At 38.7% G+C, this 23,636-nt stretch overlaps 2 protein-coding genes across 2 annotated transcripts in view; one reads left to right on the top strand and one right to left on the bottom strand.

Annotated features, from left to right (window-relative positions):
• Positions 1-1,794: 1,794 nt before the first annotated feature.
• LOC126253299 (renalase-like) lies at positions 1,795-3,460 on the bottom strand. Its single transcript, XM_049954530.1, has one exon. The coding sequence runs from the start codon at positions 3,115-3,117 to the stop codon at positions 2,062-2,064; it is 1,056 nt and encodes a 351-aa protein (XP_049810487.1). The 5' UTR covers positions 3,118-3,460; the 3' UTR covers positions 1,795-2,061.
• The window catches only part of LOC126253297 (kelch-like protein 28), a 153,997-nt gene continuing 133,804 nt past the window's right edge, over positions 3,444-23,636 (top strand). The window contains exon 1 of the mRNA XM_049954527.1: positions 3,444-3,537. The gene's annotated coding sequence lies outside the window, so the exon portion shown is untranslated. The remainder of the gene's footprint in view (positions 3,538-23,636) is intronic.

Below are 23,636 nucleotides of genomic sequence, written 5' to 3' on the forward strand. Positions count from 1 at the left end.
ATCGTTAAAGGAACAAAAATTTGGTTGAAACTAGAAGTGAATACCAATGCCATCTTAATTTCAAATTGGTATATACACTGATAGAAAAAACAGAAGAAGAAACAAAAAAAATAAATCACTACTCTCAGAAGGCGTTATGCAACACGAATGAAATTTGGTAGGCATGTTTCTACGTCTGAAAGATGACGTCTATTCAAATTTTGCACCAGTCGCGTAAGAGTGGCACTAATAGTACCACTATGAGGACGAAAACCAGGTTTGCTGTAAATACATGTTGTAACAGTCATTAGTGTTAGTAACCATCGAGATTGGATGTGGTGAGTTGATGTTAGTCAAGAATGCCTTTTAGGTGACAAAGGTGCCTCATTGAGTTTGAACTAAGTCATGTAATAGAGCTATGAGAAGCTGGATGTTCCTTATGCAATATTGCAGAAAGAGTTGGCAAGCCACTGTGTACGATTGCTGGCAGCCATTGTCAAGAGAATGTATGGTTGCAAGAGGACTATGCTACAGATGGTCACATGGCATTGCCAAGAGGAAAGACTACCTGTATTGTGTTCAGCTTATGGCTCTGGTAGATCATACTGCATATGCAACAGTGGTTGGCACCACAATGACACAATGAACTGTTCAAAATCACTTACTTCAAGGACAGCTCTGAGTCAGATGCTCTGTAACATACATTCCACTGACCCCAATCCACTGCCGCTTGCAACTTCAGTGGTGTCAAGTGAGAGCTCATTGGAGGGCAGAGCTTAGGTCTGTTGTGCTTTTTGATGAAAGCTGGTTCTGCCTCAGTGGCAGTGATGGCTGTGTGTTGAGGGCTAGCAACCAACCAGTCTGTGCGCTAGACACACTGGACCTACACATGGAGATATGGTCTGTGGTGCAATTTCGTATGATGGCAGCTTTCTCATGGTTATCCCACGTATCCTGACTGCATATTTGTGTATCAATGTGATTATTTGACCTCTTATGCTGCCATTCATGAAGAGCATTCCAGGGGGTGTTTTCCAAATGGATAACACTCACCCATATACCACTATTGAAACCCCAATATGCTCTGCAGAGTCCCAGTGTGTTGCCTCGGCCTGTTCAATCACCAGACCTGTCTCCAATCAAGCACATATGGGACATCATCGGACAACAACTTTAGCATCATCCACAAGCAGCATTAGCAGTCCCTATATTGACTGACCCAGTGCAACAGGCACGGAACTCCATCCCACAAACTGACAACCAGCACCTTTATAACACAATGCATGCACTTTTGCATGCTCATGCTTGCATTCAACATTTCGGCAGTTGCACCAGCTTTTCTGAACTACACAAATGGAAGTTATCCTAGCACCACATCCTTCGCTCCCATGCCCTCTACCCGACAGTTTCCGCTTGCTCTGTCACCCACAGTATGCCTCCACACCAAATGTTCCATTGGTCATCTGTCGCATTTCTGTCCAGATAGAGAGAGAGAGAGTTTTACTTATTTTTGTTGCCCTATTCTCAGCCCTACCCTGCCAGTAGCGATCCAATGTTATCACTCTGTCATCAGTCAGCTTACAACACCGAAGACTTCTGGCTGTGACACTAATATGATTTTTGATTGTTTCCCAAGTCACCACCTTCCTACCCTCTACCACATGCAGGAATGGACTTTATAGACAGTAAGTCAGACGTATAACAATTTGGTGAAATTGACAGAGACATTGCAGTCTATATTTTTTCACCCTTTTTTTACATGCCAACAAGTGAGATGTGAGACGATACAAGCATTTTTCAGCTGAAAGTGGATAATATGCACAAAAATAAATATATTTTTTCCCCTTTACACACAAGTCCCCATATACACTATGTTCACTTTGACAAGATTACCTTAGTAAATATGGTACTATTATAATAAGCATTAGATATGCAATATATCTGTAGTCCACATAAAAGTTTGAAATAAAAATCTCAACATCTGGAATGTTGCCACATTAAGACTATACAACCATCTTTTGTAATCACTGCCGTTCAGTTTCCTGCGCAATGTCTCGAGTAACAAAGAAGTCCTTGTTATAACTATCTGTTGCCTTCTACAGCAAGTTCCTTTGTAATATATTTTTCTACTACATTTACGATTGCTTTGGCTGAAGTTATGCAGCCATCAAATGTTGATTTAGTAAAGCCATCCCCACCAGCAATGAGCAGTGGCTCTTGAATTAATGTGATACAACCAGGACTTCCTTCATACACTGCAGTTGCTTGTGAATATCTCCATTTTTGGCATTTCACGGAAACTGGTTTGGGCCAAGTAGGAAATAAAGTGTTTATATGTTTCTCAATGTCTCTCTGCACATCTGCAACATCTCGTTCAATATTTTCTTCTCCGAATTTCACTGTGGTGTGAAAAACAATTGCAGATGTAGCTGAGCTATTGCGTTTTTTGTTGTCTATTGCAACATATCGTAATAATTCATCATCAACGACATATTTGGCAGACCAGGGAACATCAAATTCAAGTGTTTTGTCATAGAAATAAGCTACTGCATACCGGGAACTGTACTTCACAGCTGAGAGTGCTTCTCTCTTTTCCTTGTCATCGGAGAGAACACTCTCTACACAACCAGACAGCTGTAAAATTTGAGGGACTGGCATTGTGAGAACGACAACATCAAATGTATCTTTATAACCATCTTTCGTTTCAACATCAAGCTTGTTGCCGTTTTGTGTAATAGATGTGACAAGTCTGTTAAACTGCACTTCGTCTGCTGTCAAGAACTCTTTCACCAATGAATTCATTCCTCTTGGTGCCACATAATGAACTGTATTTTTTGGAAAAGTGTGCATCCCTTCTATCAAACTCTGCAAAGGCTGCAACAGTCCTTTCGTGAAACACGTACTGTATACAACTTTACTAGCTTCAATATTTTCGGGCACCGTGGTTATATACTGCGCTCCCAAATCCGCTGTGCAGGAGTCCATGGTTGGGCTTCTACTTGTACTCATTCGGCCGCCCACACCTCTCGCTTTATCCCAAACGATCACTCGACAACTGCTCCTACATCTTTCTCGTAAATAATTACAAGTAATTGCACTTGTTATTCCGGAACCGACGATTAGTACCTTTAAAGCCATTTGTTTAACACTGTCGACACACGAACCCACAAAACAACTTTGCTACACATGCGACCTTCGCTTTGTGCTTCACACATTACAAACACAGACTATTTTATTTGAAGTAAATTCCAGAGTGACACCATTATACATTACGTAAAAGAAAACAAAACAAAGTCAAATTTAAAGCGCGAAGGAGACTAGGTTCTCTAAACATGCAAAATTCGCATTATGCTTCCCGCGTAAAATAACAATGTAACAAAATTAGTAGTGAAGTACACAAAAACGGCAGAAGAACGTAGATCATGTACAGCGATGGCACAATAACTATCATTCTTACTATTATGTGGGCGTTACTACGCGAGAATCGTCTGACTGACACTGACATATCCGGCTGAGTTAGTGTTTTGTTCGAGGCGTCTCGCGGAACTGCCAGCAGGTGTACGTAGAAAGAAACAGTAAACATAAATATATACAGTTTTTCACTCGCTAGGAGCCAAATTGAACCACTAAATAATATGAGTAGCACACTGCAGCAAGTGTTCACGACTTTATATAAACTTGTAAATAACGTTTTAGCAACTAGTTGTATACTGTCAAATTTCGAAACGTCAAGCATTTTTTGTGACGGCAGCCTGAAAAATATTTAATGACTCTTGGAAATTATTACAGTTTACATGAATTCCTACCAGGTTATAAAAACAAATAAATCCAAAGCCATCTTAAACTGGGTTTGCATTTTTTAGTATCAAAATTATTCTTTGGGCTCATCCACCTTTGGGTAATAAACTGCTAGGTTGTCATAAGATCAGATAAGAGTCTTTGGGACGTAAAAAGGATAAAATGTGTTTTATTAATGTACACCTGGCGTTGAATGACAGAATTACGTATATATTTAACAAAAATACAGTTTCTTCGTAGACTGAATTTTCTTCCTTTTTTTTCAGTACGTTTTAGTATCAGATGACATTCATCAGCGAAAGTAGATTTGGATTGATCCCTGATCCAGCAATGAGTTGCGAACGCTGTGGTAGCGCACGTTCATTTAGGCGACTTATTTACTTGATTGTATTTTAGCACTTTCTTAACTTAAGTCTTAATGAAAATTTTGGACCTAATTTGAAAACTACCTGTAGTAAGATTGTTGGGTTTAACTGGACCAATTTTTTCTTCCCTTGAAATTATACTTAAATATTTTTTTAAAAATCTTTTACTCACGAAACTGGAGGAAAGCAGATATGAAAACTACAGGCACTTTCACTTTTGCAGCATCTGACACAGATTTTAGAGAAATGGAAAATAACTTCAACCTTACTTTTGGACCACGTAACCCCATTGACTGGGTTATCTGGACCTCTCTGTTAAATAAATGAATTACAGGACCCTACATATAAAAATTCATTGCAACAACATTAGTAATAACGCTAAGCTACATTATGATTAAATGATTTAATGAAAAATTCAGGGAAATAACAAGACTACTGAAAAATGAATCTAATGACATCTATCTATAACCAAATCATGTTTTCATAGCAACCCTAGTGCCATTTATTGGACTGGGTAATTTGGCAGTTATTGCACTTGAAGTAACAAATGAATTATTTTGTTATGTAGCTTCAAATTTTGTAGTGGAAGCAACTGTGTAAAAAAATTTTACTTCCCAGGCATCATTGTACAATTTAATGATGTGAGCAACATAATAGTGAGTACTCGCGGCAGTTTTCCCTTCTTCTTTGACCAGAATGAATTCCCCTTCGTCACTATTTCAATATTTTTTTAGCCGTGTACAGATCACCATATAGGAATCAATGTACTGGACATGGTCAGCATCTTCAGAGTTGCTGCTCTCTTCCAATATTTGGCATTTGACTGAAAGCCTCACTTCACTGAATGCACGCTTTGTTGGCAACTGATTTGATCTTCTGGTTTCTGCTGCTGTGTCTTGCTGTTATACTGGTAAGGACAGCTGATTTTCCATTCTTTCTTCCTGTTGTCTTCCTTACACCACTTGCAGAATATGACCAAACTTATACAGAATGTGTAATTTCTGTTTGATGATCTTTTCTGATGTCTCCATATTGTCATCTGAAGGTTTCCTTTTATCTTCTAGCAGTGATTCATCTGCTGTGTGCTGCTGAAATATATCTAAAAACAAAGATGATGTAACTTACCAAACAAAAGTGTTGGTATGTTGATAGACACACACACACACACACACACACACACACACACACACACACACACACACACACAAAAAGAAACCCACAAAATTCAAGCTTTTGCAACCCACGGTTGCTTCATCAGGAAAGAGGGAAGCAGAGGAAAGACGAAAGGATGTGGGTTTTAAGGGAGAGGGTAAGGAGTCATTCTAATCCCGGGAGCAGAAAGACTTACCTTAGGGGGAAAAAGGACAGTATATGTGCGGATGGATATGTGTGTGTTGCGAGTGTATACCTGTCCTTTTTTCCCCCTAAGGTAAGTCTTTCCACTCCCGGGATTGGAATGACTCCTTACCCTCTCCCTTAAAACCCACATCCTTTCGTCTTTCCCTCTCCTTCCCTCTTTCCTGATGAAGCAACCGTGGGTTGTGAAAGCTTGAATTTTGTGTAAATCCTTTCTAATATATGTACAGATTTCTAGTATACAGGGTGATCCATTGATCATGACCGGGCCAAATATCTCATGAAATAAGTGTCAAATGAAAAAACTACAAAGAATTAAACTTGTCTAGCTTGAAGGGGGAAACAATATGGCGGTATGGTTGGCCTGCTAGATGGCACTGCCATAGGTCAGACAGATATTAACTGCGTTTTTTTAAATAGGAACCCCCATTTTTTATTACATATTCGTGTAGTAAGTAAAGAAATATGAATGTTTTAGTTGGACCACTTTTTTCGCCTTGTGGTAGATGGCGCTGTAATAGTCACAAACATATGGCTCACAATTTTAGACGAACAGTTGGTAACAGGTAGGTTTTTTAAATGAAAATACAGAATGTAGGTATGTTTGAAAAATTTTATCTCGGTTGTTCCAATGTGATACATGTACCTTTGTGAACTTATCATTTTTGAGAATGCATGCCGTTACAGCATGATTACCTGTAAATACCACAGTAATGCAATAAATGCTCAAAATGATGTCCGTCAACCACAATGTATTTGGCAGTACATGTAACAACGTTCCTCTCAACAGCAAGTGGTTCGCCTTCCATAATGTTCGCACATGCATTGACAATGTGCTGACACATGTTGTCAGGCGTTGTCGATGGATCACAATAGCAAATATCCTTCAACTTTCCCCACAGAAAGAAATCCGGGGACGTCAGATCTGGTGAACATGCGGGGCATGGTATGGTGCTTCAACGACCAATCCGCCTGTCATGAAATATGCTATTCAATACCGCTTCAACCGCACGCCGGACATCCATCATGTTGGAAGTACATCGCCATTCTGTCATGCATTGAAACATCTTGTAGTAACATTGCTGGAACATTACGTAGGAAATCAGCATACATTGCACCATTTAAATTGCCATCGATAAAATGGGGGCCAGTTATCCTTCCTCTCATAATGCTGCACCATACATTAACCCGCCAAGGTCGCTGTTGTTCCACTTGTCACAGCCATCGTGGATTTTCCGTTGCGCAATAGTGCGTATTATGCTGGTTTACATTACCGCTGTTGGTGAATGACTCTTCATCTACATCTACATCTACATGATTACTCTGCAATTCACATTTAAGTGCTTGGCAGATGGTTCATCGAACCACAATCATACTATCTCTCCACCATTCCACTCCCGAACAGCGCGTGGGAAAAAAGAACACCTGAACCTTTCTGTTCGATCTCTGATTTCTCTTATTTTATTTTAATGATCATTCCTACCTATGTAGGTTGGGCTCAACAAAATATTTTCGCATTCGGAAGAGAAAGTTGGTGACTGAAATTTCGTAAATAGATCTCGCCGCGACGAAAAACGTCTTTGCTTTAATGATTTCCATGCCAACTCGTGTATCGTATCTGCCACACTCTCTCCCCTAGTACGTGATAATACAAAACGAGCTGCCCTTTTTTGCACCCTTTCGATGTCCTCCGTCATTCCCACCTGGTAAGGATCCCACACCGCGTAGCAATATTCTAACAGAGGACAAACGAGTGTAGTGTAAGCTGTCTCTTTAGTAGACTTGTTGCATCTTCTAAGTGTCCTGCCAATGAAACGCAACCTTTGGCTCGCCTTCCCCACAATATTATCTATGTGGTCTTTCCAACTGAAGTTGTTCGTAATTTTAACACCCAGGTACTTAGTTGAATTGACAACCTTGAGAATTGTACTATTTATCGAGTAATCGAATTCCAATGGATTTCTTTTGGAACTCATGTGGATCACCTCACACTTTTCATTATTTAGCGTCAACTGCCACCTGCCACACCATACAGCAATCTTTTCTAATTCGCTTTGCAACTGATACTGGTCTTTGGATGACCTTACTAGACGGTAAATTACAGCATCATCTGTGAACAACCTAAGAGAACTGCTCAGATTGTCACCCAGGTAATTTATATAGATCAGGAACAGCAGAGGTCCCAGGACGCTTCCCTGGGGAACACCTGATATCACTTCAATTTTACTCGCTAAATAGAATGCGTGCAAAAAATCTGTCACTGTCCCGTAATTTCTTTTGTGCCCAGTGGCAGAACTGTACACAACGTTCAAAGTCGTCGCTATGCAATTCCTGGTGCATAGAAATATGGTATGGGTGCAATCAATGTTGATGTAGCATTCTCGACACTGACATTTTTTAGATTCCTGATTCTCGCGCAGTTTGTCTGCTACTGATGTGCAGATTAGCCGCAATAGCTGCTAAAACACCTACTTGGGCATTATCATTTGTTGCAGGTCGTAGTTGACGTTTCACATGTGTCTGAACACTTCCTGTTTCCGTAAATAATGTAACTATCCAGCGAACGGTTCGGATACTTGGATGATGTCATCCAGGATACCGAGCAGCATACAAATCACACACCCGTTGGGCATTTTCATCAGAATAGCCATACATCAACACGATATTGACCTTTTCTGCAATTGGTAAATGGTCCATTTTAACACGGGTAATGTATCATGAAGCAAATACCATCCGCACTGGCGGAATGTTACGTGATACCATGTACTTATACATTTGTGACTATTATAGCACCATCTGTCACAAAGCGAAAAAAGTGGTCCTACTAAAACATTCATATTTCTTTACATCATCATCATCATCATCATCATCATCATTATCATTTAAGACTGATTATGCCTTTCAGCGTTCAGTCTGGAGCATAGCCCCCTTATAAAATTCCTCCATGATCCCCTATTCAGTGCTAACATTGGTGCCTCTTCTGATGTTAAACCTATTACTTCAAAATCATTCTTAACCAAATCCAGGTACCTTCTCCTTGGTCTGCCCTGACTCCTCCTACCCTCTACTGCTAAACCCATGAGTCTCTTGGGTAACCTTGCTTCTCCCATGCGTGTAACATGACCTCACCATCTAAGCCTGTTCGCCCTGACTGCTTCATCTATAGAGTTCATTCCCAGTTTTTCTTTGATTTCCTCATTGTGGACACCCTCCTGCCATTGTCCCCATCTACTAGTACCTGCAATCATCGTAACTGCTTTCATATCCGTAACCTCAACGTTGTTGATAAGGTAACCTGAATCCACCAGCTTTCGCTCCCATACAACAAAGTTGGTCGAGAGATTGAACGGTGCACAGATAACTTAGTCTTGGTACTGACTTCCTTCTTGCAGAAGAGAGTAGATCATAGCTAAGCACTCACTGCATTAGCTTTGCTACACCTCGCTTCCAGTTCTTTCACTATGTTGCCATCCTGTGAGAATATGCATCCTAAGCACTTGAAACTGTCCACCTGTTCTAACTATGTTCCTCCTATTTGGCACTCAATCCGTTTATATTTCTTTCCCACTGACTTTACTTTCATTTTGGAGATGCTAATCTTCATACCATAGCCCTTACATTTCTGATCTAGCTCTAAAATATTACTTTGCAAACTTTCAATCGAATCCGCCATCACAACTAAGTGATCTGCATATGCAAGACTGCTTATTTTGTGTTCACATATCTTAATCTCACCCAGCCAGTATATTGTTTTCAACATATGATCCATAAATAATATGAACAACAGTGGAGACAGGTTGCAGCCTTGTCTTACCCCTGAAACTACTCTGAACCATGAACTCAATTTACCGTCAACTCTAACTGCTGCCTGACTATCCATGTAAAGACCTTTAATTGCTTGCAAAAGTTTGCCTCCTATTCCATAATCTCGTAGAACAGACAATAACTTCCTCCTAGGAACCCGGTCATATGCCTTTTCTAGATCTATAAAGCATAGATACAATTCCCTGTTCCACTCGTAACACTTCACCATTATTTGCCGTAAGCTAAAGATCTGGTCCTGACAACCTCTAAGAGGCCTAAACCCACACTGATTTTCATCCAATTGGTCTTCAACTTATACTCGTACTTTCCTTTCAACAATACCTGAGAAGATTTTACCCACAACGCTGATTAAAGAGATACCTCTGTAGTTGTTACAATCTTTTCTGTTTCCATGTTTAAAGATTGGTGTGATTACTGCTTTTGTCCAGTCTGATGGAACCTGTCCCGACTCCCAGGCCATTTCAATTATCCTGTGTAGCCATTTAAGACCTGACATTCCACTGTATTTGATGAGTTCTGACTTAATTTCATCCACCCCAGCTGCTTTATTGCACTGCAATCTATTGACCATTTTCTCCACTTCCTGAAATGTGATTCTATTTCCATCATCATTCCTATACCATTCTACCTCGAAATCTGAAACATTACTGATCGTATTTTCACCTACAGTGAGCAACTCTTCAAAATATTCCCTCCATCTGCCCAAGGCATCCACAGGATTCACCAGCAGTTTTCCTGACCTGTCCAAAATACTTGTCATTTACTTCTTACCTCCCTTTTGAAGATTGCTAATTACACTCCAGAATGGTTTTCCAGCAGCTTGACCCATAGTCTCCAACCTGTTTCCAAAGTCTTCCCAAGATTTCTTCTTGGATGCTGTAATTATCTGTTTGGCTTTGTTTCTTTTTTCAACATAACTTTCTCTGTCTACCTGAGTTCTAGTATGTAGCCATTTTTGATACGCCTTCTTTTTCTTTTTACGGGCTGCCTTGACTGTGTCATTCCACCAAGCTGTTTGCTTCATCCTACTTTTACACACTACTGCTCCAAGACATTCATTAGCCACTTCTAGTACTGTGTCCCTGTACCTTGTCCATTCCTTTTCCAATGACTGTAATTGACTACATTCAACTAACTGGTACCTTTCTGAGATCACTGTTATGTACTTGTGCCTGATTTCCTTATCCTGAAGTTTCTCCACTCTTATCCTCCTACATATGGATCTGACCTCCTGCACTTTCGGCCTCACAATCCCAATTTCACTGCAGATTAAATAATGATCAGTGTCATTAAAGAATCCCCTGAATACACGTGTGTCCCTAACAGCCTTCCTGAATTCCTGATCTGTTATTATATAGTCAATGACAGATCTGGTTCCCCTGCCTTCCCAAGTATACCGGTGAATGTTCTTTTGTTTAAAAAAGGAGTTTGTGATTACTAAGCCCATACTGGCACAGAAATCCAAGAGTTGTTTCCCGTTCCTGTTGGCCTCCATATCCTCTCCAAATTTACCCATAACCTTTTCATACCCTTCTGTTCGATTTCCAATCCTGGCGTTAAAATCACCCATGAGCAGAACACTGTCCTTGTCCTTTACTCTAACAACTAAATCACTGAGTGCCTCATAAAAACTATCCATCTTATCTTGATCTGTCCCTTCACAATGCGAATATACTGACACAATCCTGATTTTCTTGCTAGACACTGTCAAATCCATCCACATCAGTCGTTTGTTTACATACCTTATTGCAACTACGCTGGGTTCCATTTCTTTCCTGATGTAAAGCCCTACACCCCATTGTGCTATTCCTGCTTTGACTCCTGACAGGTAGACCTTGTATTCTCCCACTTCCTCTTCTTTCTCACCCCTTACCCGAATGTCACTAACAGCTAAAACGTCCAGCCCCATCTTACTTGCAGCCTCTGCCAGCTCTACCTTCTTCCCAGAGTAGCCCCCATTGATATTAATAGCTCCCCATCTCATTACCATTTGTTTGCCAAGTCGTATCTTAGGAGTCCCTGGTTTGTCAGTTAGGGGTGGTACTCCGTCACCTCCAAAGATCCGAGGCATTTTGCTCTGATTATTGCCTGCATCATATTTAAAGTACCAGGGAAGCAGATTGCTAGTCTTACTTTCCCCGAGTCCCATTGGGTTTTACCCCTAACGGCTGAGGGACTAACCGGTGGATTTGGTAGTCTTTGCCGTATGAGCACGAAGGTGACCACGACTCAGAATATGTCTGAGATGCCCAGCCTTATTCCAAAGTAACTGGTACCCCGACTGTCGGGACCACTTACTTGGCCACATACTACATACATACATACATACATACATACATACTACATGAAAATAAAAAATGGGGGTTCCTATTTAAAAAAGCACAGTTGATATCCGTTTGACCTATGGTAGCGCCATCTAGCAGGCCAACCATAGCACTATCTGGTTTCCCGCTTCCATCTAGATGAGTTTCGTTCTTTGTAGTTTTTTCGTTTGACGCTTATTTCGTGAGATATTTGGCCCAGTCACTATCAATGGACCACCCTTCCATACAGTGAAGAGGGAGAACTGATGACTTTTTAAAGATGGGTTGGCAAGAATATGTTTGTTGAGCATGTTGCATTGCTGTTATAGTTCTTTCTTGAGTTAAGAAGATGACTGAACTAGGTGGTGTATTACCCAGAATATAATTCCGTACAGTAGGATGCTGTGGAATTGCGCAAAGTAGGCAGTTCGGACAGTGCTTTGACAGAGAGTAAATGTAGACTGTAACATATTTTATTTAGTGTTCCATTAATTTTGTTTATATGTGTGTGCCATTTGAAGTTATTTTGAAGCCATATGCCTAAAAACTTTGTTTCCGGAGAAGATGAAGTTTTGTTGGAGTTTATTGTCACACTGGTGTAGGCAGCATGCATCACCTTTTAAACGGAAATTTAGGAATGTTGTTTTTTTTGTGTTTATCATAAGTTTATTCCCCTCAAACCATCTATTTAGCCGTTCTGTAGTCTTCTTAACAGCTGATTGAAGCTGACTTGGGGTATTTCCTGTAATTAGGATGCTTGTGTAATCTGCAAAAAAAGTGTTTGTTTGTAACTCAATGTTCAGGTTTAGATTATTTATATACAAGAGAAAGAGGATTGGCCCAAGAATGGATCCCTGACTTCTGCATCTGAGAAGCTTGTACTGGAGTTTTCCTTTAGTTCATGTTTTTATTTTATTTTTTATTTTTTGTTTCCTGTTCGTCAAGTTCAAAGTGAACCATTTTAGTGCAGTGCCTCTAATGCCATATACTTGGAGCTTCTTCAACAGTATGTTGTGGTCCAGTATGTCAAAGGCTTTATTTAAGTCTAAAAAAAGCCAATGGCTCTTTTTATCTATTGCTTGCAGGGCATTTTCTATAAAATCATAGATTGCACTGGTTGTTGATTTATTTTTCCTGAATCCGTGCTAAGAATCATTGATAATTTTGTTTTTCTCTCAGAATTTCATTAACCTATTATACATTATTTTTTCTATGATTTTACTAAAGCCTGATAATAATAAAACTGGTCTGTAGTTTTCTATATTTGTTTTGTCTCCTTTCTTATAGATAGGGACCACTTTAGCAATTCTTAAACTGTCTGGAAATGTCCCTCTCAGTAAAGATGAATTTACTATATCTGCAAGAGGAAGTGAAATGGTTTTAATACATTGCTTTATGATAATCAGGAATACCATCAATCCCTGATGACATTTTCCTATGAGCTGATGTGGTGCTGATGATTTCATCTGGGGTTGTTCCGTCAATGTAGAGTGAAGAGGAACATGAGTGCACTTTGTGTTTCTGTTTCTTTATGTTTTGTCACTGACTAGTAAATTATGTGTGATCTCTGCAAAGTAACATTTAAAAAGATTTGCAATGTGTTGGGGATCAGTTATACTCTTGTTTTCTTGGTTAAGAGTGATATTTCCCATTTTATGGTATACTTTATTTGCTTCCTTCTTTATGACTTTCCATACTGCTTGGCTTTTGTTGGCTGATTCTGTTATGAACTTATCACTGCCATTTTCTTCTTCTTCTGCTTCCCTCCCCACCCCCACCCCCTTTTTTTTGCCGTATCAATTTTCTGTAGTTTTGAATATATTCCTGTATGTAACTGTTTGGAAGAGGGGATATGGTATTGTTTTTCCTGTATTTGAGTAATTCTCTTTTCATCGCACTTGATATTTTGATCCCTGTTGTTATCCCTAACTTTGCTCTTTTAGTTGTACCTCTTATTTCTTGTGTTTTGAGAGGGAATGCTATTTCAAAATAATCAATGAAGGTGCTAGAGAATTTCTCAAACTTTTTGTTGGTGTCATCTATTTGCAAAACTTCCTCCCACCTTTCTCCCGATAACAGAGAGTTGAATGTTTCTATATTGTATGTATTAAACTGTCTTGCTGTTATAGTTCTTTTAAAGTTCTGGTTGGGCAGTAAGTGGCTTTGGATGGTGACAACTTGAGCTTTGTGATCACTAAGGCTTGTACTTATACATTTTGCAGTTCAAATTATATTCACAAATATCTGATCCAAGGCAGTAGCAGTAGTTTTTGTGATTCTTGTTGGGATTGTTATAGTCTGTTTTAAGTTGAAAGTCTGTGAGGTTGAGCAATAGTTCTTTTCTTTTGCTGGTTCCAAGAAAATCAGTGTTGAAGTTCCCACAATGCACTATTGATTTTTTGTCTAGATGAAGCCTGTTTAGTACGTATTCAAGTGTATTTAGAAATGTGTATAATTTTCATTTGGGGAGCGATAAATACATGCTACAACTGTATTTGTCTCACTGACTTCAATGAGTCTGTTACATAAAATGACAAATAAATTTGGTTGGTAAATATGTTAAAGCACCACTTATGCTAGAATCTTTCAAGATGGTGTGAACAGTAAAAGCCAAAGAACATGCTATCCCTACAAGGTTGTAATGTTTTTTGTGGTAATTCTGGGGACACTGGCAGGTGTTCCTGCAAAGTTATTCATTATATTCACTCGTGAGCAACTTACAGGGGTTAACTGAGCTGCTCCACCTAACCACATACTTTATGGTCCAGTTAATTGCACTTTCATTTTATCAGAAATCTTCAAAATAGGGAGAAAATGCACAGTTTATATTCCATGGAGAATCATAAAGCTATAAACACTGAATTTAATTAAAACAAAATTGTGTAATATCAGTAATTAAAATTGTAGGAGAATTTGTTTGATGTGAGAAAACATTGCTCTTACCAGAGGAATTCACATTTTTATATATATCAGCGAATTTAGCTAATATACAGCCATATACAGTCAAGTAGTACATCCAGCTTAATGGATCAAGTTTATGGTACTGAAAAATAATTTTACCTCTTGAATTGTTAGTTAATGTGATGGTCCAGTTAACATCGCAGTTCAGTTAGCCCCAAACTCCAGTATAAAATACTGAACACTGAAACTTCAACCTTCTTAATATGTTATACTGGATTGAAAAGTCTGTGGTGTAATGTTCTACTATTGTTGTTTGTTGTGAAAGAATTATTCTGAAACTTCACAAAGTTCATTTTGCTTACTGTCTGTGTTAATATTATATGTGTGTCTTGTATAAGAAGTAAGTGCATGATATTTCAGTTTATTCAGTCTTGCAAATTCTGTTGTAACTGTGTTCTTTCTGTTCAGTGTACATTTAACAGCTTTATTTTTAAATGCCACGTCACTTTATTGGTCAATGGCCCATTCATATCCTGTTAGGGATTTTACAGACTACCATAAAACGGGGTGAATAGGATCATAGGGGTGAATAGGATCAATTCTGACGGAAAAACTTTAAAACAATAGAAAGTACACAGGATCGCAATAAAATATGGAAACCTGTGCATCAATTGGCAGTATTGCCCTTGAGGAACACATTCCTGAACATTTTGTGTTTCAATAGTGGCTACCCTGGCTTCTAGAGCACTGTAAACATGTGGGTAGGGATTCCCATGTTTATGTATGTTCCGAAAACTTGGTATACAGTGGTGTGTGGTCAGGAGTTGTGTATCATCAAAATCAGTGCTTCTACCGGGAATTGTGTTCCAAATTCAGGTCCTCCTTTGTTTTTGGTGGGTATTAAATATATTTTTAGATTTCATATTATTTTGCTCGAACAAATGCACTTTTTTTAAAAAAAATGGGGTGAATAGGATCAGTATAAAATAACACTATTAACGGACTTACATTTGGTTATGGGATACTACCTGCTTGTGTTTTGAATGTTCGTTCTACTTAATTTCCAGACTGATTAAAATCCCCAGAAATTACATTCCTGATCCTCATGGGAAATCCTACACAAAGAGAAGCAAGGATGAATTAGCCCAAGCCAGTACTGCTGTTAAAGGAGGGAGCAGCATTAGGCAAGCTGCCAGAAATTTTAGCATTCCATAATGTGCACCCCCAAGGGGGACAAACTGCACTCTCCGCAAATGAAGATGCATTGATTGTGGACAGGCTTGCTACTTGTGCCGAGTGGGGCTATCCCTTTGACCAGTTGACTCTGCAGTTGTTTGTCAAAGGACTTCACTGTTAGCTTTTTGAAGAGGCACAAAGAAAAATTGAGTCTAAGACTGAGCCAGAACATAAAAAGAGCATGTGCTTCTGTGTCGAGAGCTGTCCTGCGGGAACATTTTGATGATTTAGAGAAAAAAATTAAAGATGTTCCCCCAAGTAACATTGTGAATTTCGATGAAACAAACTTAGCAGATGATCCAGGACGTACGAAAGTGATTACGAAAAGAGGATCAAAATATCCTGAGAGAGTCATGAATATCTCCAAAGCAGCAACATCAATTATGTTTGCTGCTGCAGCAAATGGAAAACTGCTACCTTTGTATGTTGTTTCCCACTCAAAGCACTTGTATGCTTCATGGATGGATGGTGCTCCCAAAGACACCAGATTTAATAGAAATGAAAGTTGGTGGTTTGATGCTCAGTGTTTTGATGACTGCCTTATTATAGGAAGTTAGAAGGCCCCAAAATTTTAATTGGCGACAACCTTTCCACTCATCTTTCAGTGGCTTCAGTCGAGGCTTGTGAAGAGAATGGTGTAAGAATGATTTTTCTTCCCAAAAACTCTACGCATCTCACTCAGCCTCTTGACGTGGCATTTTTTCGTCCGCTGAAGACCAGCTGGTGGAGCATTCTCCAAAAATGGAAGTTGGGTTCTGGTTGTAAGGAGACCACCATTCCAAAGGATATGTTCCCCCGATTACTAAACCAGCTTGTGAGGGCTCTGGAAGTAAATGCCAAAAGAAACATCCAGGCTAGTTTCGAGAAATGTGGGATTCTGCTGTTCAATCCCGAGAGAGTAATCAGCAGAGTTCCTGGTGTTGAAGATGATGGTAAAGGACCCGCAAATCCACGGGATGTTGATGGAGCCCTCATAGAATTGCTCCAAGAATTTCGAGGGAGCGATGAAAGGCCTGTGAGACAATGGCAAACCAGGGTTCCAGTGCAGGCTGGGAAAAGCGTGTCACTACATAATTTCCCTGATGATGAAAAGAGTGATGCCTCGGACAAAAGTGACAATGTTTCTGGAGATAACGGCTCACCAACTCTCTCCGCCAATGAACGTGATAACCCAGGCGAGGGCACAAGTGCAATCAGTGGATCTGAAGTCTTTTCGCCTTAGGAACTTCAGCCTGGTGACTTTGTCATTGTTAGATTTGATTCAAAAAAGGGACACTGGAGGTTCATAGGCACAATTGTCACTGTAACTTAGTCAGCAATGACTGTTAAGTGCCTTTGAAAAAGGTTGGGAAAAAGGAAACTGTCTTTGTTTTCCCGGGCATGGACGATATATATGAGGTGAGCCCAATACAAGTGGAGAGAAAGATAAAAGTCACTAACATTCAAAGGGGTCAACACACCTTTTTTGTGGATCCCATGTTTTTAGAATAAGTTGTAGCATTATTTTAAGTTTTCTATGTAAAATGTATTTCTTTTTTTCAATAAAATAATTATAATTGTATGTATACTTCTTTTTCTATTTTGCAATCATCTTTTACTTTTTTAAAAAAATAAGCCAGTGATCCTAATCACAAAACAAGCATCTTAATGGAATAATTTGGGAAAATACTATGACTGATCCTATTTACCCCGACCTTCAGAACAATAGGATCAAAGCGTTTCAAAAATTATTAAAATTCGTCATAAACAATAAATAGAAAGCCATATATTGGATTCAAAACTACCGATGAAGACACATAAAATGACTTTTGTTTCATCGCTTTATATTAATTGGTTCAGGAGATACACATCTTTGAACATGAAAAGTGATCCTATTTACCCATTTTTATGATACCTTATTTAGTGCTCAAGTCCAAAATTTGATAAATGTTACTACAGCAGTTACACAATTAGTGTGACATGATGCTACTTTTTCAAAGTTGTTAGCAAATCAAGAAACAACAACTCTGTCATGGTCCAGTATTTGAGTATTGGGACAATTTATGCTCATGAGTTGAAGTGGGGAATTTAATGTATTTTTACTTGTATCACTAACAACATTGCACTATTATTTTTACAGTTTGAATAGAAACATGTACTAACACTAACGACAAGGAAAATTGACAGAAAACTGGAAGAACTTGAGTTCAGTTCTCCATCCGGTCATCCAGATTCAGTCATTCATTCACTCACCCACTATCAGTTCAAGTTAAAACCAGTTCAATATGAATATGCGTATGAACCAGAAAATATATTCTCAGCCCAAAATATTGTGATAAATTATGTTTCAGGTAACTTCTATAAGTGGTGTAAGGTGAATGCTGAAACAGCCAATTTGAAAACAATGTGGGCAAATTCTTTTCTTTTTTCCCAGTTTGGTCACGTGCTCAGTGTCTAATGACATTGCTGTTGAAATGACATAAAGTCCTAATATTCATTTCTCTGCAATAACACCGACTTTTCTGAAAAAGAAACTGATGAATGATAGGTTGTTATTTTCTATCTTTCTCCATCTCAAGATTGTCACTGAATAGATGAATTATGAGATGTATATCAGTATGCTTTTTTCTATTTGATTTATTTATAAATCAGTAGAAGTCAGTAGACAGGGTAGAGCATACTAAGTTTTTAATGACAGATGAGAATCTTAATTGGAAAATTCATATTTTGGATCTTCTAAAGTGACTAGGTTCAGCAACTTTTGCAGTCAGAATAGAAATTAGAAAGCTAACATACTTTGCATACTTTCACTCTCTGATGTCTTATGGAGTAATATTTTGGGGTAACTCAGAATTTAGACAAAGAGTATTCACTGCTCAAAAGAAATTGGTTAGAATAATGTGTGGGGTTCATAGTCGCACATCTTGTAGGCATCTTTTTAAAAGATTGGGAATTCTTACAACAGCTTCACAGTACATTTACTCACTAATGACATTTGTTCTCAACAACATGGACCAGTTTAAAAACAACAGTTACATTCATGATTATAATACCAGAGAAAAGAAAGACTTACTCTATCCTTTACTCAACTTAACTTAGGCACAGAAAGGGGTAAAATATGCTGCTACAAAAATCTTCGACAAATTACCAGATGAAATAAAATGTCTGACAGACAGCAGTAATAGCTTCAAAAACAAATTGAAATCATATCTCCTTGATAACTCCTTCTATACCGTAGATGAATTCTTGAATAGGAATAAATAAATCTATAAATATAGCATATACATTTTGTGCCACTTAAAGGGAATGGGGTAAATAATAGAAATATTAATCTTCAACTCTGTATTGTAAAAAAAATTTTGTTTCATATGTGCATTTTTTGTGCACTTTGCACTTTCCACATCATAACGGGTACCGTACTGTGCGATTGAACAATGGAACACGCAACCAACTAACTAACTAGGGCATCTGAGTTACCATCATCAACACCAACAACATTAACAATAGTACCATACACAACATTACACTCCAAATGAACCCATCCCAGTCACTTCAGTAAACAATCACACTAACATGCAAATTGGTGAAATACCATTAACTAGTAATAAGAACTGAACGACACCACACATGTAATATGAATTTGAGGTATTTTGCACAATATTAACAACAGTGAAACAATAAGAGAGATTAATGAGACTGTACTTCTCATTTATTGCCATGCTGGATAATATTTTTACTTGCATACCCTTGAAAAATCTGCTCCATTCACTTTCTGGGCTGCTGCCACTTGTGAAATAGCACAGCCTATGTTGTGCACATATTTTCGGAATAGTACAACAAGAAGTCATTTACAAAGATAAGTAATGTAGCAAAATAATCTAAAATGATGGATAACAAAGCCTGACTGGCATTATCTTAAGTCATTGTCTATATTGATATATTCATGAACACTTAAATCTATGGCAGTGAATTTCACGTAGAAGCAGGCAATAGTATGCAAATAACTGCGAGAGAAACTGAAGAATGTTATTGTGGAATATTTAGTACACACTGTGCTTCTTCTCAGTAAGTTAACTATGAAAAGGATAGGTTGTTACTCACCATATAGAGAAGATGTTGAATGGGAGATAGGTTCAACAAAATGACTGGTAAACATGTGAAATTTTGACCAAAAGCCTTTTTCTAAAGTAGACCACACACACACATTCATGCAGACACAACTCACACACACATGACCACTGTCGCTGGCCACTGAGGGTGGAATTTTTATTTATTTACTTTGCATTGTACCCAGTGTGTTTTGAAAAATAATTTATGCCTGTTGCTAAATCCATTATTATTATATGGTGATATCTTGCTTGAGCTGTTTGTACGTGTGAGCTGCTGGATCATTCTTGCCTCTCCATATCACTTAAGGCAATTACAGAGATAGTTTCATATAGAAAGTCGCAGCTGGCCTGCTGCCACATCTTTTCCAATCCATTTAACCTTTATACCGAAGTTAATCAAAAAGATCTGTCATTCCTTTCTTGCATTCCTTACCATGTCTTGTTTGTCCGTGGCCTCTCATATTTACACTGTAATACTGATTCTCTGTACGTTCTCTCCAGTCTCTGTTATCACTTTTGTTCTTACTTATTTTTCCCTTCCATATAGTCTTTCTGTCATTTGCTGCAATTCTCTAGTATTCATAAATTATTTGCTTTTTGAATGTCACCTGCAGCTCTCCATTCTGTATTTTGATTAGTTTTGCAGCTAGCACAGATAACTGTTTTTGCCTCTTCTATTGTCACTTAATTATTGTATCTTTTTTTGTCATTTGAATCACTCAGTTTACCTTTATTTTGGAGACCATGATCTTCAGTATATTGTTTGTATGTGGTCAGTTTGAATTGAAATATTTTTAACAAGACTGACTCAAGCAAAAAATTTAAAATGTAGTAATAAAAGCTTTAGTGCTTCAACGATTAATGACCATTCCAATTTTTGGGAATATTTTCCAAGCACTACTATGTGCTACTGTCATCCACCACTTGGTAAACAAGCGGCATATCAGTTGTTCCATATGTTAAATTCAGGAAAAGTGACTCAAATGCCAATAACTCTGTTGTGTCTATGTGATTCAAATGTCTGTTTCTGGAAGTACTGTTGGAACTAGGAACTGATTGTAAGTGCGAGAAGAGAGTAATACAATTTCTTCAGATGGAAAAACAATGAAATATTGAACTTAATAATTGAACTCCATTTTGGAATGTGTTGTTGTTGTTGTAAGCACACATGCATTAAATTGTGTGTTTTTTTCTGGTTTATTCATTCAATCAGGCATTTGTGGTAGACACAAAGCGAGGACTGAAAAGCTGACAGTCATAAAAGAGAGAAAGGGGACGTCATAGAACGAGGGAAAAATGACTGTCTGTACACCTCCACATGAGCCGTAACTTCTCATGTTTTATCTTTGTGGTTCTTGCGTGCAGTGTTTGTTGGAGGCAACAGAATCGTTCTGTAAACAGTTTCAAATGTCGATTCTCTAAATATTATCAATTTTGTTGCTTGAAAAGAATGTTGCCTTCCCTCAAGAGTTTCCCATTTGAGTTCACGCAGCATCTCCATAACACTTGTGAGTTGTTTGAAACTGCCAATGACAAATCAATCACCCCGCCTTTGAATTGCTTCGATGTCTTTCTTTAATCCAGCCTGGTATGGATTCCAAACAGTTGATCAGCACTCAAGAATAGGTCCAACTAGCATCCTATATGCAGTCTCCTTTACAGACAAGCCACACTTTCATAGAATTCTCCCAATAAACTGAAGTCAACCATTTGCCTTTCCTACCACGATCCTCACATGCTTGTTTCATTTCATATATCTTTGCAACATTACACTCAGATATTTAAACAATGTGACTGTGTCAAACAGGGCACTAACTAATTATGGGTTTGCCTTTCCTCCTCATCTGCATTAACTTACATTTTTCTAAATTTATAGCTAGCTGCCTTTCATCACACCAACTAGAAATTTTGTGTAAGTCGTCGTGTATCTTTCTACAGTCCTACAGACATCTTACCGTACACTACAGCACCATCAGCAAACAACTGTAGATTGCTGCCCACCCTGTCTGTCAAATCATTTATGTACATAGAGAATAACAGTGGCCCTATCACTCTTCTCTGGGGCACTCCTGACGATACCCTTGTCTCTGGTGAACACTCACCATCGAGCACAACATGTTGTTGTTGTTGTCTTCAGTCCTGAGACTGGTTTGATGCAGCTCTCCATGCTACTCTATCCTGTGCAAGCTTCTTCATCTCCCAGTACTTACTGCAACCTACATCCTTCTGAATCTGCTTAGTGTATTCATCTCTTGGTCTCCCTCTACGATTTTTACCCTCCACGCTGCCCTCCAATGCTAAATTTGTGATCCCTTGAAGCCTCAGAACATGTCCTACCACCCGATCCCTTCTTCTTGTCAAGTTGTGCCACAATCTCCTCTTCTCCCCAATTCTATTCAATACCTCATCATTAGTTATGTGATCTACCCATCTAATCTTCAGCATTCTTCTGTAGCACCACATTTCGAAAGCTTCTATTCTCTTCTTGTCTAAACTATTTATCGTCCATGTTTCATTTCCATACATGGCTACACTCCATACAAATACTTTCAGAAACGACTTCCTGACACTTAAATCTATACTCGATGTTAACAAATTTCTCTTCGTCAGAAACGCTTTCCTAGCCATTGCCAGTCTATATTTTATATCCTCTCTACTTCGACCATCATCAGTTATTTTGCTCCCCAAATAGCAAAACTCCTTTACTACTTTAAGTGTCTCATTTCCTAATCTAATTCCCTCAGCATCACCCGACTTAATTTGACTACATTCCATTATCCTCATTTTGCTTTTGTTGATGTTCATCTTATATCCTCCTTTCAAGACACTGTCCATTCTGTTCAACTGCTCATCCAAGTCCTTTGCTGTCTCTGACAGAATTACAATGTCATTGGCAAACCTCAACGTTTTTATTTCTTCTCCATGGATTTTAATACCTACACCAAATTTTTCATTTTTTTCCTTTACTGCTTGCTCAATATACAGATTGAATAACATCGGGGACAGGCTACAACCCTGTCTCACTCCCTTCCGAACTGCTGCTTCCCTTTCATGCCCCTCGACTCTTATAAGTGCCATCTGGTTTCTGTACAAATTGTAAATAGCCTTTCGCTCCCTGTATTTTACCCCTGCCACCTTTAGAATTAGAAAGAGAGTATTCCAGTCAACATTGTCAAAAGCCTTCTCTAAGTCTACAAATGCTAGAAATGTAGGTTTGCCTTTCCTTAATCTATTTTCTAAGCACTACAAGTCGTAGGGTCAGTATTGCCTCACACGTTCCCACATTTCTGCGGAATCCAAACTGATCTTCCCCGAGGTCAGCTTCTACCAGTTTTTCCATTCGCCTGTAAAGAATTCGCATTAGTATTTTGCAGCTGTGACTTATTAAACTGATATTTCGGTAATTTTCACATCTGTCAACACCTGCTTTCTTTGGGATTGGAATTATTATATTCTTCTTGACGTCTGAGGGTATTTCGCCTGTCTCATACATCTTGCTCACCAGATGGTAGAGTTTTGTCAGGACTGGCTCTCCCAAGGCCATCAGTAGTACCAATAGAATGTTGTCTACTCCCAGGGCCTTGTTTTGACTCAGGTCTTTCAGTGCTCTGTCAAACTCTTCACGCAGTATCGTATCTCCCAATTCATCTTCATCTACATCCTCTTCCATTTCCATAATATTGTCCTCAACTACATCACCCTTGTATAGACCCTCTAAATACTCCTTCCACCTTTCTGCTTTCCCTTCTTTGCTTAGAACTGGGTTGCCATCTGAGCTCTTGATA

This window comes from Schistocerca nitens, chromosome 4 (assembly GCF_023898315.1).
Source record: "Schistocerca nitens isolate TAMUIC-IGC-003100 chromosome 4, iqSchNite1.1, whole genome shotgun sequence".
NCBI classification, from domain to species: domain Eukaryota; kingdom Metazoa; phylum Arthropoda; class Insecta; order Orthoptera; family Acrididae; genus Schistocerca; species Schistocerca nitens.

What these genes read in the sequence shown, in the direction of transcription:
- LOC126253299 (XM_049954530.1), bottom strand. Translation starts at nt 3,117, where the DNA reads ATGGCTTTAAAGGTACTAATCGTCGGTTCCGGAATAACAAGTGCAATT.